General features: G+C 45.8%; 1 protein-coding gene across 2 annotated transcripts; it reads left to right on the forward strand.

Annotated features, from left to right (window-relative positions):
• Positions 1 to 4,852: 4,852 nt before the first annotated feature.
• Positions 4,853 to 13,847, forward strand: RPUSD3 (RNA pseudouridine synthase D3). 2 transcript variants are annotated; one of them, XM_055558033.1, is made up of 9 exons: positions 4,853 to 5,005; positions 5,330 to 5,469; positions 6,338 to 6,382; positions 6,505 to 6,604; positions 7,393 to 7,500; positions 7,581 to 7,665; positions 7,890 to 8,013; positions 11,621 to 11,760; positions 12,661 to 13,847. In XM_055558033.1, exons 1-9 carry the CDS (start codon positions 4,905 to 4,907, stop codon positions 12,850 to 12,852), a joined length of 1,035 nt encoding a protein of 344 aa, XP_055414008.1. In that variant the 5' UTR covers positions 4,853 to 4,904; the 3' UTR covers positions 12,853 to 13,847. The 2 variants fall into 2 exon arrangements, with proteins under 2 accessions (XP_055414008.1, XP_055414009.1); XM_055558034.1 differs by lacking the exons at positions 11,621 to 11,760; positions 12,661 to 13,847 and adding an exon at positions 11,302 to 11,605.
• Positions 13,848 to 14,639: the final 792 nt, after the last annotated feature.

The following is a 14,639-nucleotide window of genomic DNA, read 5'->3' on the forward strand; positions in this document are numbered from 1 at the left end:
GACTGGACATTATAAAACTTCTAGAGGAGAACATAGGCAGAACACTCTTTGACATAAAACACAGCAATATTTTCTTTGGATCCATCTCCTAGAGTAACAAAAATAAAAGCAAAAATAAACAAATGGGACCTAATTAAACTCAAAAGCTTTTGCACAGCAAAGGAAACAATAAACAAAATGAAAAGACAACCTCTGGAATGGGAGAAAATATTTGCAAACAATGAGGCCAACAAAGGTTTAATCTCCAAAATATACAAACAGTTCATACAGCTCAACATAAAAAAAAATAAAAAATTGAGAACATCTAAACAAATATTTCTCCAAAGAAGACATACATATGGCGAATAGGCACATGAAAAGATGCTCAACATCGCTAACTATTAGAGAAATGCAAATCAAAACTACAGTGAGGTATCACCTCACACCAATCAGAACAGTCATCATCAAAAAGTTTACAAATATAAATGCTGGAGAGAGTATGGAGAAAAGGGAACCCTCCTACACTGTTGGTGGGAATGTAAATTGTGCAGCCATTATGGAGAACAGTATGGAGGTTTTCTTACTAAGGGATTCCCAGGGTTCGATTCCTGGGTCAGGAAGATCCGCTGGAGAAGGGCTGGCTACCAACTCCAGTATTCTTGGGCTTCCCTTGTGGCTCAGCTGATAAATAATCTGCCTGCAATGCAGGAGTCCTGGGTTTGATCCCTGGATTGGGAAGATCCTCTGGAGAAGGCAAAGGCTACCCACTCCAGTATTCTGGCTTGGAGAATTCCATGGACTGTATAGTTCATGGGGTCGCAAAGAGTTGGACACAACTGAGCAACTTTCACTTCACTTCACTTTAAAAACTAAAAATAAAGTTACCATATCATCCAGCAATCCCACTTGGGCATACATCTGGAAAAGATAGAACATTTGAAAAGATACATGTACCCCTATGTTCATAACAGCACTGTTTACAATAGCCAAGGGATGGAAGCAACCTAAGTAACCATCAGTAGATGAATGGATAAAGATGTGGTATATACATAAAATGGAATACTACTCGGCCATAAAAAAGAATGAAATAATGCCATTTGTAGCCACATGGATGGACCTAGAGATTACCATACTAAGTGAAGTCAGACAGAGAAAAATATTATGATATCACTTATATGTGAAATCTAAAAACATAATATAAATGAACTTATTTACAAAACAAACTGATCTACGGGCATGGAAAACACACTTATGGACTTGCCTGGTGATCCAGGGGTTAAGAATCTGCCTGCCGATGCAGGGGACAAGGCCTGGAATCTGGTTCAGGAAGATTCCACAGGCTAGGGGCAACTAAGCCCCTGTGCCACAACTACTGAGCCAGCCCTCTAGAGACCAAGAGCTGAAACTACTGAGCCAGGGCACCCTCTAGCCTGTGCCCTGCAACAAGAGAAGCCACCGCAGTCAGAATGCCTTGCACTGCAACTAGAGAAAGACAGCAACCAGCAACAAAGACCCAGTGTAGCCAAAAAAATAAATGACATTTTAAAAAAGAAAACCCATTTACGGTTAAGGTAAAGGTGGGAAGGGATAAACGCAAAGTTTGGGATTAACAGATACTTATATACAGATATATAAAATAGATAAATGACAAGGTCCTACTGCACAGGGAACTATATTCAATATCTTGTAATAACACACAATGGAAAAGAATCCGATATATATATATATATATATATATATATATATATATATATATTATGTATTCTTCAAAATATATGAAGTTGAATAACTTTGCTGTACAGCAGAATCTAACACAACACTGTAAATCAACTATGTGCTTGTGCTCAATCGTGTCCAAATCTTTGTGATCCTGTGGGCCCCAGAGGGCCCTCAGGCTCCTCTGTCCATGGAATTTTCCAGGTGTGAATACTGGAGTGGGTGGCCATTTCCTGCTCCAGGAGATCTTTCCCACTGAGGGATAAAACTCTTGTCTCCTGCATTGGCAACCATATTCTTTACCACTGAGCCACCTGGAAATCAACTATACTTCAAGTTAAAAAAAAAAAAAAATTAAAAAAGAAGGGCTTTGATTGGGAGGGTGGGATGAAGGCACTCTTCTAATTTCTCAATGTTACATTTTATTACAATCTTTTAAGTGTGCAAGTGGGACAGGACTAGTCAAGCTGCAATGGAACTCTCCATCGAAGCCTTCCCTACCTTGCTAGACAGTTTTTCTTTCGTGTTCAGAACGCTCAATCTTAGGATTTCAAAATGCACTCTTGGGTAGCCACAAAGTATTAATTTCTCAAGTGTAAGCTGGCATTTTTCAGTATTGGGAAACTCACACAAGACAAGCATGAAAGACTAGGTTTGTAGGTGAATGTGCTTTAGTCTGTGTCTCTTAGACACAGTATTTAGTATTAAATACTAAGACAAAGGCCTATGTTACCAAAGTTAAAGTGTAAAGGGTTATTTCTGGCAGCTGACCCATTCCCTGCAGCCAACCCATACCTTGCAGCCATGTGTAGGAGAAGCTGCCAGAGCTAGCAAAGAACATTTCTTTTTTTTTTTTTTTTTTTAAGAACATTTCTATTCTGGGCTTTCCTGCTCTTGCATTTATGGTAGGAAGGCTGGCTCAGTGCTGTCCTGGGTCCATGGGGTGGGCCTTTGGCATGAGGCATGATGTTTACATCAGCACAGAAACCATTCCCTTTCGACTCTTGCTGAGGCTGTGGCCTCCCTGCTCTTCTTGTGATCAGATCAGTCGCTCAGTTGTGTCCGACTCTTTGCGACCCCATGAATCACAGCACGCCAGGCCTCCCTGTCCATCACCAACTCCCGGAGTTCACTCAGACTCACATCCATCGAGTCAGTGATGCCATCCAGCCATCTCATCCTCTGTCGTCCCCTTCTCCTCCTGCCCCCAATCCCTCCCAGCATCAGAGTCTTTTCCAATGAGTCAAGTCTTCGCGTGAGGTGGCCAAAGTACTGGAGTTTCAGCTTTAGCATCATTCCTTCCAAAGAAATCCCAGGGCTGATCTCCTTCAGAATGGACTGGTTGGATCTCCTTGCAGTTCAAAGGACTCTCAAGAGTCTTCTCTAACACCACAGTTCAAAAGCATCAATTCTTCGGCGCTCAGCCTTCTTCACAGTCCAAAGTTAATCATAAACTGAGTTGGGCTGGGGATGGCTAAAGTTTGGAATTTGCCCCAGCTTACCTTCCTCCTGACAATCTGAGTTTCACATGTGAGTCTTAAATGGCTGATTACTGTTTCTTTGCACTGAGCCCTCTCAGCCTAGAGAAAATTAGGTTTCTTTCTTTCCTTCTGGAAGCTTGGAGATTAACAGAGTCACATCAGTTTTAGGCAGTGAACAGTAGAGGGCAGACTTTGATGAGGCTGGGGCGTGTGGAGGGAAAATTCCAAAGAGCAATGGAGCTCAAGCCTCAAGCAGGGCCAGGGGCCAGTCCAAGTTGGGGAAGCGCCCTTCCTGGGGCCAAGCTGGGCCAGTGGAGGAGAGGTCTGCTGTCGGCAAAGTAGTTGTGTCCTGTCCCTCCATCTTTATTCAGGCTGAAAATTATGAATGCACAGGAGATCTTTCAGAAGAGAGGTTCTAAAATACCGTAGGGCCTTTTGACACAGCACACTCATGTCTGAGCCCCAAACAAGATAAAATCACTTGCATCCTTGCTAAATTTCTTGTCAGTCCTGTCTGAATTTGTGCAGATTTATTTAAAAATTGACTATTTAGGAACTTCCCCAGCAGTCCAGTGGTTAAAAGACTCCACACTTCCACTGCAGTGGGGTGTGTTTGATCCCTGCTCAGGGAACTAAGATCCTTCATTCCGTAATGCCAAACGGAAAAAAAAGAAAACTTACTGAACTGAATAAAAATGAAAATACAACACATCAACTTAAAAATTATTTTTAAAAATTGACTACTTAAATCTTTGAATTAAAAAAATTAAGTTTCTTGAGGTATAATTTACATACAATAAAATCTACCCTTTTAAGGTGTATAGTTCAGTAAGTTTTTGGCAGATTCATACAGATATGTAATCACTGTATACCAAAAAGTTCTGTTATGCCCATTTTTAGTAGATTCTCATTCCCTCACCCACACCAGCCCTTGTCATTGTCAACCACTGACTTTCCCAAAAGGTCATGTAACTAAAATCAGTCTTTTAAAATCTTTTACTTCTACTTATTTTTATTACTTAATTTTTTTGTTTGTTTTATGAATCATAGTCGTTTATATTTTGGCTTAGTTTTTTTTTGTTTTTGTTTTGGCTGCATGCCCTGGCATGAGGGATCTTAGTTGCCTCTTTGTTAATCTGTTTCCATTCACAGATGCCAAGGCATAGCAGAGTTAGCATTCAAAACATGTTGAATGGGTGAATTTATGTCCTTATGCATCTAATCACAGGACAATTTGTTTACAGTTTTGAGATTTATTTTTACCTTTATAAATAATGCTGTAGTGAACCTGTTTCTGCCTTTGGCCTTTTTTTTTTTTTCCCCTTTTGGATTATGCACCAGGCTGTATTCTTTGAAGCAGGTTCACGGGACAAATGAGTGTGGATTTTGTTTTTTCCAATTTGCCTTACAAAATTGTGCACAGTGGCGGTTTTTTTTTTTTTTAAGTCAAAAGACTCCAAAGAATTGCAATGAGGAGCAGAAAACCTGACTTTGTCCTAAGACCGGTCCTCTGACCTGCAGTAAATACCTCCTCGGCTCTGTGCTTCGGTTTCCTCAAAATCACAGATCGTGAACTTCTGCATTTCCTTCCCGGGCAAAAGCAAAGCTCCGCTTTCTCACCACTCGGAGCCTCGCTATTCCGATTGACAGTCAATCTGACCAATCAGCGTGCTGTGGGAGATCCCGGGGCAGTCCTTCCGGACATAAGCGCATGTCTTCGCTCCGGAGATGGGTGGCTGTCGGGTTTTGGGTCAGGCCTCGGGTGGCTGGCGGCGGGGTCTGGGGATTCGTGCAACGTCCACAGCCGCAGGCTTTGGCACCAAGGCCCGGTGATTACACAACCCCCGCCCCGCTTTGTGTAGAGGGAGGAGACTGGGGCCGGGGGAGGGTGTGTGCGGGATCTGGAGTTAGGTAGATATGGGTTCTAATTCATCTCTGCTGTGTGGCCCTAAACTAGTCGTAGACCTCTCTGAGCCTCAGTTCTCTCTTCTGTACATTGGGGCCAATAGAACCTGAGATTTCGGGAAGCTCAATCCAGGCTTCCTGAAGCATTCATAAGAAGCCGCAGGGTTTGGGAAGATGGGTGTGGAGATAAGAATGGGCAGCACCTCTGGAAGCAGTAATTCCCCGGTTGTTTACAAAACCGTTCCCAGGCATCAGCTGCAACGTCGAGGCGCCAGCAAACCGTCGGATCCCCGGGGTGACCAGCCTTTCCCAGGACTGCTGAGACCGGGGACCTTCAGTCGGGAAGAACTGGTCGATGTATTGAGGGCGGCTGTGGTGGACCGTAAAGGTGAGGGGTGGGAGGGACAGGTGCCGAGAGACCCGGAAGGGGAGGCGTCTTCACCCGAGCCTTCTGAGGATCTGGTTCGGTACTTTACTAAAACCTGTGGGGTCACATCCTGGTTCTCCCACTCACGAACCTCACTAGCTGCGACCAGCCACGTACTCTCTCTGCCTCAGCATCATGGGATGCAGCTGTGGAGAGGGAGAGTGTAAATAACCAGAGAGCTTTGCACTAGTAGGCTCTCAGTAAAGTGTTAATATATTGAGGGACAAAACGGGCTTTGGAGTCATATCTAGCTCTGTAATCAGCTTGCTGTGTGGCTTTAGGAAAATAACAATGTCTCTGTGCCTCAGTCTCCAGTGACTTATGAATTTTCTCAGTTATTTATTGAGCACAGGCTGTGTTCCAGGCACTGCTCTAGAACATGGCTGTCCAGTGCTGAACAAAATAAATATGGTTCCTGCCTTCATGGAGCCAACATTTCAGTGGGAGAAAATGATTAACCAGAAAATAAATGAAAAAAGTACTTACTAGTGACCAGTACTGTTAATAAAATAGCAATGGTAAGGATCTGCAAGAAAGGAGCAGACATCAGATTGGAGACTCAGGCCTCTTTGTGATGATCACATTTGAGCCATGATGATATAAGTAGCATGCCACATGAAAATCTGAGACATGGAAAGCAACAAGTGCAAAGGTCCTGAGGTTGAGGCAGCAAGCTGAGCATATGCAAGGTTCAGAAAGAAGTTCATTTCAGGGAGTGGTTGATAACTCCTGTATGAGAGTTGTACTGGGACCACATGATAATACGAATTGAGAAAGTCTTTGTAAACTGTTTTTGCTGTTGCTGACGTTTATCTATTACATGTTTCAGGACCTCTGGTGACATTGAACAAGCCACAGGGTCTGCCAGTGACAGGTATGGGCAGGGAAAAGAGATGCAGTGAAAGGGGTTTTGATGTGTGTGAGAGCAGACAATATCAAAGAGAAGGGATGTTGCCTCTGAGAGCAGCTTGTACTCTTCCTTTTCTTTTCACCTAGGAAAACCAGGAGAGCTGACGTTGTTGTCAGTGCTGCCAGAACTGAGCCGGTCCCTGGGGCTCGGGGAGCAGGAGCTCCAGGTTGTCCGAGCATCTGGGAAGTAAGTGGTGGAGGTGATAGAAAGGTAGGAAGATAAGCATCTATTTGGGATGGGGGTAGAGCCACTTAAGAATAAACATTTTCCACTGGCTGCTTTGGGATCACAGAGGTAGGAAACAAGGAAAAAGAGGAGGAAGTGGACAGATCTGGGTTCAAATCCTTATGCACAAACTGATCTTAGGTGTCACTGAGCCTTAGTTTCTTTAATCCTAAAACAGAACTCATAACATCTGTGCTCAGTGTATAGTCACTTCTCCAGTCCAGTATTGTTAACTGATCTGTGATACTGTTTCCTCATAGCCATCGGTAGAGATGGTGCTTGAGATGAGATATTTCTGCAATTCTACAAACTCATAAGCTTGTTTGTGGGGAATTGAGCCATTCCCTTCTCCAAGGGATCTTCCCAACCCAGGAATCAAACCCAGATCTCTGACATTACAGGCAGATTCTTTACCATCTGAGCCACCAGGGAAGCCCATTTAATAGCTAATATATGTGAAATTCCTAGCAGAGTGCCTACTGGTAGACAGTCAGCAGTTGGTGGTAATTGTTATGATGTTTGGCTCTGAGCTCCCTGGGAGCCAGAGCAAAATGAGAAACACGTTTAAGCTATGTACTCTTATTATCAAACACGGGGAAGACTTACTTGTTTCTCAGGAGGAGGTCTGCGTTGTAGTCCAGATGTTACTCCTCGGCCTTCAGCAGGTCTGTGTTTCTTCCTAAGGGTCTCCTTCTTTAGCCGGTGGTCCCAGGGGATTTTAACTTCTGTGATTTGTCTCCTTTCTCCAGGGAGGCCTCCGGCCTTGTGCTCCTCTCCAGTTGTCCCCAGACAGCAAGCCGCCTCCAGAAGTTCTTCACTCACTCACAGAGAGCCAGGAGACCCACAGCCACGTACTGGTGAGAAGGGCTGGGAGGCTCCAGGGCAGCGGGGAGGTCCCAGCAAATAACTCTGTGACCTCCTCCTGCCTCTTTCTCAGTGCTGTCACTGATGGGATCCCAGTTACTTCTGAAGGGAAGATACAAGCAGCTCTGAAACTGGAACACATTGATGGGGTTAATCTCGTGAGTCAGGGCCTGGGTGGGGAAGAGGGGACCCTCAGACATACCCCTCAAGAAGAGTCAAGGGTATAGATATGGGGTGGCTGGCCCTTCATTCCCCTAAAACAGGTGAGTGACCATGGTCTATACTGTGGCCCTTGTCCTCGGTCTGGTGGGAACAGGGAGGGTTTGGGGGCAGCTCCCAGGTGTGTGTGAAGCTTGTTCACCCTTGGGGGCTGACACCACAGGTTGTTCCAGTGCAGTCCCCATCCCGAAAGGACATCATGGAAGGTGTCAAGAGGACCCTTAGCCACTTCCGTGTGGTTGCCACAGGCTCTGGCTGTGCCCTGGTCCAGCTGCAGCCACTGACAGGTGGGTCTGGAGCCCCAGCTAGACTTGACTAACTGTATTTGGTTGGGGAGGCAGGGAATGGGAGGAAGGTGGTAGTTTTCAGTGGCGGCCTGGGGAGTCTCTGATGGACTGTAAGGGCGTATGTGACCAGCTCCACCTGGAGGGGGCAGTGCTTCTCCTGTCAGTCTGATGGTCACCCCTTTGCAACTCACCTATTTTTTTTCTTACTGCTCTCAGCATCTTCTCTTTACCTTCGATGTTCTCTAGTTTCACTGTGATGAATCAAGGTGTGTGGGTTTAGTTTTATTTCTCAGGATTCAGTGTGTTTGCTGAATCTGAAGATTAACCTGTTTAATCCATCCTGAAAAGTTCTTCAGATGTTGTGCCTCTTGCATCCTCCCTTTTGAATACCTGATAGCATCTGAGTTTCTCATTCACCTGCTATGTCTCAACTTTTCTAACACATTTTTCACATCTTTATCTTTGCTGCATCTGGGTAATCTTCAGACGTACCTTCCAGCTGAGTAATTTTCTCTTCAGTTGGATCTAACCTGCTAGTTTAACCTACCCATTGATTGTATTGTTTACGTCTACAAATTCAAGTTGGTTGTTTTACAAATACAGATGGCCTTTAAAAAAAAATAAGGCATCTGTTTTTTTCTTTCACATCAAACTTTTTAATTTGCATAATGCTTTTAACAAAAATAGCCTCCCCCAAAAAATTTTAAAACATTTATTTACAATCTTTGGTCTTCAAAAGTTGTGAGTGTTCCTATCTAACAGTCAAGCAGCCAGGGCTGCCCATGTGCAGGTAGCTCTGATACAGAGCAGTCCATATTCTCTCTGCTGAGGTGTGGGCCCTGGCAGGACTGCACCCAGCAAGGGAGCGGTGCTTTCCTCCAGTCCACACGAAGGCACAAGTCAGCCTGAAAATCGTGACTCAGTCCTGCCAACAGCAAGGTAAATGAACTTTTAGAATACTTCTGAAAAAAAAAAAAAAAAAGAATACTTCTAGACTTGTTGCCTGCATTTTTTTAAGATTTCTTTATTTTTAGTTTTTGGCTGCGGTGGGTCTTGTTGCTGCGCGTGGGCTCCTCCTGTTGCGCAGTGAGGGCTTCTCTGTTGTGGTGGTCGAGTCTCATTACGGTGGCTTCTCGTTGCAGAGCACACGCTCTAGTTGCAGCTCAGTAGTTGTGGCACACGGGCTTAGTTGCTCTGCGCATGTGGGATCTTCCCTGACCAGGAACCTGTGTCCATTGCATTGCAAGGCAGATTCTTAACCACTGGACCACCAGGGAAGCTCTTGCCTGTGTTTTTTAACCAATGTTTTTGCTCATTCTTATTAAATCAGTCTTTTTTTTTTTTTTTGGCTGCATGGCATGGCTTGAGGGATAGTTTCCTGACCAGGGATTACTGGGCCCACAGAAATGGAAGAGCAGAGTCCTAACCACTGGACTGCCAGGGAACTCCCAAAGTCCTAACATTTTTGTTTAGACTGCAATAAAACTAATGAGAACAGTATTCAAACCCAATAAAGCATGATGCTAAAATCTCAGATCTCAAAGGACATTCAAGTTATTACACATCTAACCACCTTTACTGCACATACCATGGACCACCACCCTGCCTTTCTGATTTAAAGTTTTGTCTGCTCACCAATTGCTGTGGTCCATCCTGTGGTTTTATTTTTCACACCAGTAAGTAAAGGTGACCAACAGCCACTGATTAAAGTTTTTCCAAGAATTATATGACTTGGTCAGTCTTCAGATTGCTTCACACCTTCTCTTGCTGATCCGTCAGATTTTTCTTTACCTATAAATCCCAAATGGCCAAGAACACACATCAACTGACGGTCCATGCTCTGGGCAAGCCTCTTTGTTGATCACCTCCTTCTCTGTGCTTGTCGTCCATCCATTCTCCTAGCCTTGAACCCAATTAGCGATGGCATCTGTTTTTTTCTCTCATTACTTGTTCTTGTTTGTTTTTACTCATTTAAAGCACACCTATATGGTGTTTCTGTAATTCTTTTGTCTGGAGATTCTAAGGGTCTAATTCTGTTGTGATTTCTGCAGACTTGCTCCCCTTGGTGGAATGTCTCCTTATTGCTCTGGGGTTCAGGTTGTGCTGGGTCTTGATCTGTGGAAATCCTTTACTGCCTCATTGGCAGTGGGGACTTGAGGGGTTCTGCCTTGCTTCTGCTGAGTGGGCTGACATCACTGCTTCAGGACCTAGAGATTAACACCTCAGTTGGAAGTTCACAGATCACTCAAGTGGTATTAGAACCCCAAGCCTGTGTGAGAGCAGCTCACAGTTGGGAATTCATCTTCATTCCCCTCATCCATACCTACAGAGTTCATCTGCCTTCCTTGATGGCTGGCTTTTTCTCCTAGTACACCCTTGCATGGAAGATGTAACCTCTCAGATTTCATTTGGGCACAACCTCATCCCTGGCCCCTTGTCACTACTTAAACCCAAGCCCCCTTAGCCCCAAGATTGGAAATACCCCTAGAAGAGGTGAAATGTTGACTCTCTTGTGCTCTGGATTTCTTACTGTATTTTCATCCAGGGGACTTTACTTTCCCCCGTGTCCAGCTGTGTATTTAAAAGGATGATTGTTACAGTTTTCCAGTGTTTCTAGGTGGTTAATAAAAGATGGGTTTTTAGATTACCCAGTCCACCATATTGCTAGACATGAAAGTAGACAGACAGCTCCTGGGTTTGAATCCCAGTCTGTGGTGGGCTGGTTACTTCTTGAGCTGCGGTTTTCCTGTCTATAAGGTGGAATGATGCTGGGTCTCACATTATAGGGTTTTCAGGAGTATTAATAAGTTTACATATATGAACTACTTCATACCCATTACATTTCCCCAAAACAAGTTCAAGTTGGTGTCACCCAAAAGAGCAATTTAATGACTCATATAACTTCTAAGTTCAGGCTTGTGCACACTCTGGGGCCCACCAGCCACAACTAATGAGCCCCTGTGCTGCAACTATTGAAGCCCTCGCCCCTTCGAGCCAGCAAGTCGCAACTACTGAGCCTGCGTGCTGCAGCTCCTGAAAGCCCGCACACCCTAGAGCCTGTGCTCCACAACAGAAGCCACCGCAATGAGAAGCCCATGCACCGCAGCTAGAGAGTAGCCCCCACTCTCCACAACTAGAGAAAGCCCGCATGCAGCAATGAAGACCCAGTGCAGCCAAAAAAAAAAAAATTAGTTCGGGCTTGGCTGCATCCAGGCTTGGAGGATGTCATCAGAAAGCCACTTCTCCCTCTCTTTCCACCTCCCGCGTGCTGGCTTCTTCCTCCCATAGGAACAGCAGCTGTCCCCCATGGAGGCAGAGATGCAGGTGCTCCAGCAGCTCCAGGCTCACTCCACAGCAGGAAAGAGTGCTCTTCATTCCCAGAAGCATCACAAAAAATTCAGGGTTGCGTCTCTTCATGGATGAGTCCCACAAGGCTGGTGGCTTGACAGCTCTACCTGCCCTGACCTCGCTCCAGAGGCTGGGGTGGTAGTGTCCACCTCACTGAAACCACACCATCTGAGAATGGGGGGGCAGGGGGCGCGGCAGTACTGGCTGGGACAGAATGAACTGCTTGCCTGCCATCTGTCCCATCTCTCCTGTCTTCTAGTGTTTCCCAGCCAGCTACAGGCACACATGGCCCTGCAGCTCTGCCCTGTGCTTGGGGATCACACGTACTCTGCCCGCGTGGGCACTGTCCTCGGCCAGCGCTTTCTTCTGCCAGTGAAGAGCACCAAGCCCCAAAGACAGGTACCCAAGTCCACCTGCCTGCAGCCTTCTGGGGTGGGCTGGGGCTTGTGGGGGTGGAGGGATGGATAGCATCTCCAGACGTCAGCTACGCAACTTGGGCTTCCAAAGCTACCAGTAGCTCTATCTTGCTGTGTGGCCCTAACTGACACCCTCTCTTATGGGTTTCTTCTGTTCAGTAAGGAAATCAAACCAGCCGATTTCTAAAGGTCCTTCTAAGTCTCCCATTCTGTAACGGGTGTAAGAGGTTGTGTATTCTGGTAACACTATCTGCTTTAACAGAAAAACCTCAAGTACCAATTAACACAATTTCCTTCTATGTGAAGTCCAGTTAATGGGATGGGGTAGGGGCAGGCTTTGCTTCAAATAAGTCACTTGGGGGGCCCCTGGCTGCTGCCATCTGGTCAGCAGAGGAGACAGAGCAGGTTTGTTGGAGGGGGGTGGGGGGGTTGGTTTCTCACACCAGGTCAGGAAGCAGGACACAGACTCAACACCCCTGTTGTGCTGAGTGGGGCTCAATCACGGCCTCCCCAACCTGCAGGAGATGCTGGGGAATGCAGTTTAGCGAAATGCCTAGGAAGCTGATTTGGTGACCCCATGCATTGGAGAAAGAAATGGCAACCCACTCCAGTGTTCTTGCCTGGAGAATCCCAGGGACGGCGGGGCCTGGTGGGCTGCCGTCTATGGGGTTGCACAGAGTCGGACACTTCTGAAGCGACTTAGCAGCAGCTGCAGCTGGTCTATGCTGTAGTGTGAGTGTGTGTGAGTGTGAAGGTATTTATGTGTGCAGAGGCATGCAGAACACGGATGCAGAGGGAGGACAAAGTATTTACCTTGCTCCTGTTTTGCTGAGTGCTGCTGGGAACTCCCCTGGCTGAATGCTGACACGTCTCTCCGCCCCAGGTCCTGGATGAAGCCCTCCTCGGCCGCCTCTGCCTGACCCCCTCCCAGGCTGCCCGGTTGCCCCTGCACCTCCATTTGCACTGTCTTCGCCTCCCAGGCGCCAGGCCCAGGGACCCACCCATTGAGCTTCTGGCTCCTCTGCCCTCTTACTTCTCCAGGACCCTGCAGTGCCTGGGGCTCCACTACCAATAGTCCTGCTGGAAAGTGGTTGGGGTGGGAGGCGAGTGGGCTGCAGTCAGGCCCCAGAAGAGTGTGGTCAGTGCTCAGCATGCAGTCAGGCCACCATGTAAGATGCTGGGCGCTCTAGTGGGATAGACCTGAGATCACATCGTAAGGCCATTTGCTGTGTGGTGTTGGCCAAATGATCTCACCTCTCTGGGCTTGAAATAATAAAAGTACCTACCTCACAGAATCGTTTTCAGGATTTGCTGAGAAAGAAAATGTTTATCATGGACTGCTTTCTGCTGAGTTCAATACGTGGTCTTTATGTTTGGCTGTTTCTGGCCCAATTCTAGCTGAGAGAAAATGTTAAGAGTTTTTTTTTCTTTAATTTGTGCTAAAATACACTTCGTAGACTTTACTATCTTCACTATTTTTAAGTGTACAGTTCAGTGGCATTAAGTACATTCAAACAGTGGTGCAGCCATCTTCTGCATCTAACTCCAGAACTTTCTCATCCACCCAAACTGAAACTCTGTTCTCATTAAACACCAACTGCCCATCCCCTACCCATCTCAGCCCCAGTAGCCACTGTTCTCTGTCTCCAAGAATTTGACTACTCATTTAGATGTTAGATCTTTTACTTTAAAAAACCATGTAACGTATCAAACATACAGAGTGCATAAAACATCTGTGTGATTTAAAGAATAACTGTCAGGTGACACTCACATCACCACCACTTGGCACAAAACAGAAGCATCCTTCTCCTGTCTTAGAACAAAGCCGTTCTCAACTCTGGCCCCATATTAGAACCCCCTACCCTGCCCTCTCAGAAAGCTTAAAAAAAAATCCCCATGCCTCCCCTGACTACACCCGTAAGATACTTTTACCAGTCTTGGATAGAGACATCTTTTTTAAAAGCTCCAGAATGGGCACTCATGTATAATCACAATTGGAAACCACTCCCCTCACTTGAGAGAATTCTTTCCTTGTCTGTTTTTTTAAAGTGTTACCACATATACATGCATCCCTAAACAATGTATTTTGTTTTGCTTGTTTCTCAAACTCCTGTGGAATGGAACTGTGCTGTATATATCCTTTTGTGACTTGTTCTCACCCCACCCTGGGAAATGCATCTGTTGTGTGGCATGGAGTTGGAATGCTGGGGCTTGCAGTCTATCCACCCAACGTTACTGGACACTTAGGTCATTGGCTGTGACCACAGTGCTGCTGTGGGTCTGCCTGTCTGCGTTTTCTCATTCAGCTGTGCAATAATTTCTGGATCAGAGTGTATTTATCTTGATTTGACTAGTGTGTTAGTTTTCTAGGGCCGCTGCAATGAATTACCACAACCTGGGGCCTTCCCTGGAGGTTCAGTGGTTAAGACACTGCACTTCCATGGCAGGGGGCATGGGTTCAATTCCTGGTTGGGGAACTAAGATCCCATGTGCCACATGGAGCGGCCAAAAAATAGGAAAAAAAAAAAAAATTACCACAACCTGAATGGTTTAAAATAGCACAAAATGGATTCTCTCTCCCAGTTTTGGAGGCCAGAAGTCCAAAATTAAGGTGTTGACAGGGCTGTGCTCTACACAAAGGCTCTACGGGAGAATCTTTCCTTACCTCTTCCAACTTCTGGTAGCTTAAGCACCCTCTGATTTGTGGCCGTATCATGCCAACCTCTGCCTCTGTCTCCACACAGCCTCCTCCTCAATTGTCTTCTTTTCAGTCTCTTGTAAGGACAATTGTTATTGGATTGAGGCCCCATCTGGATGATGTCATCTCAAAATCTGAACTTTAACTTATATCTGCAAAGACCT

The sequence above is a fragment of the Bubalus kerabau genome, chromosome 20 (assembly GCF_029407905.1).
Source record: "Bubalus kerabau isolate K-KA32 ecotype Philippines breed swamp buffalo chromosome 20, PCC_UOA_SB_1v2, whole genome shotgun sequence".
Lineage (NCBI taxonomy): Eukaryota > Metazoa > Chordata > Mammalia > Artiodactyla > Bovidae > Bubalus > Bubalus kerabau.

Bases quoted from the DNA above. Each gene is read 5' to 3' on its own strand.
- RPUSD3 (XM_055558033.1), top strand. From the start codon at position 4,905: ATGGGTGGCTGTCGGGTTTTGGGTCAGGCCTCGGGTGGCTGGCGGCGG. The intron at 7,666-7,889 runs GTGAGTCAGGGC...CTGACACCACAG, and splicing joins ACATTGATGGGGTTAATCTC to GTTGTTCCAGTGCAGTCCCC. The intron at 11,761-12,660 runs GTACCCAAGTCC...TCTCCGCCCCAG, and splicing joins GCACCAAGCCCCAAAGACAG to GTCCTGGATGAAGCCCTCCT.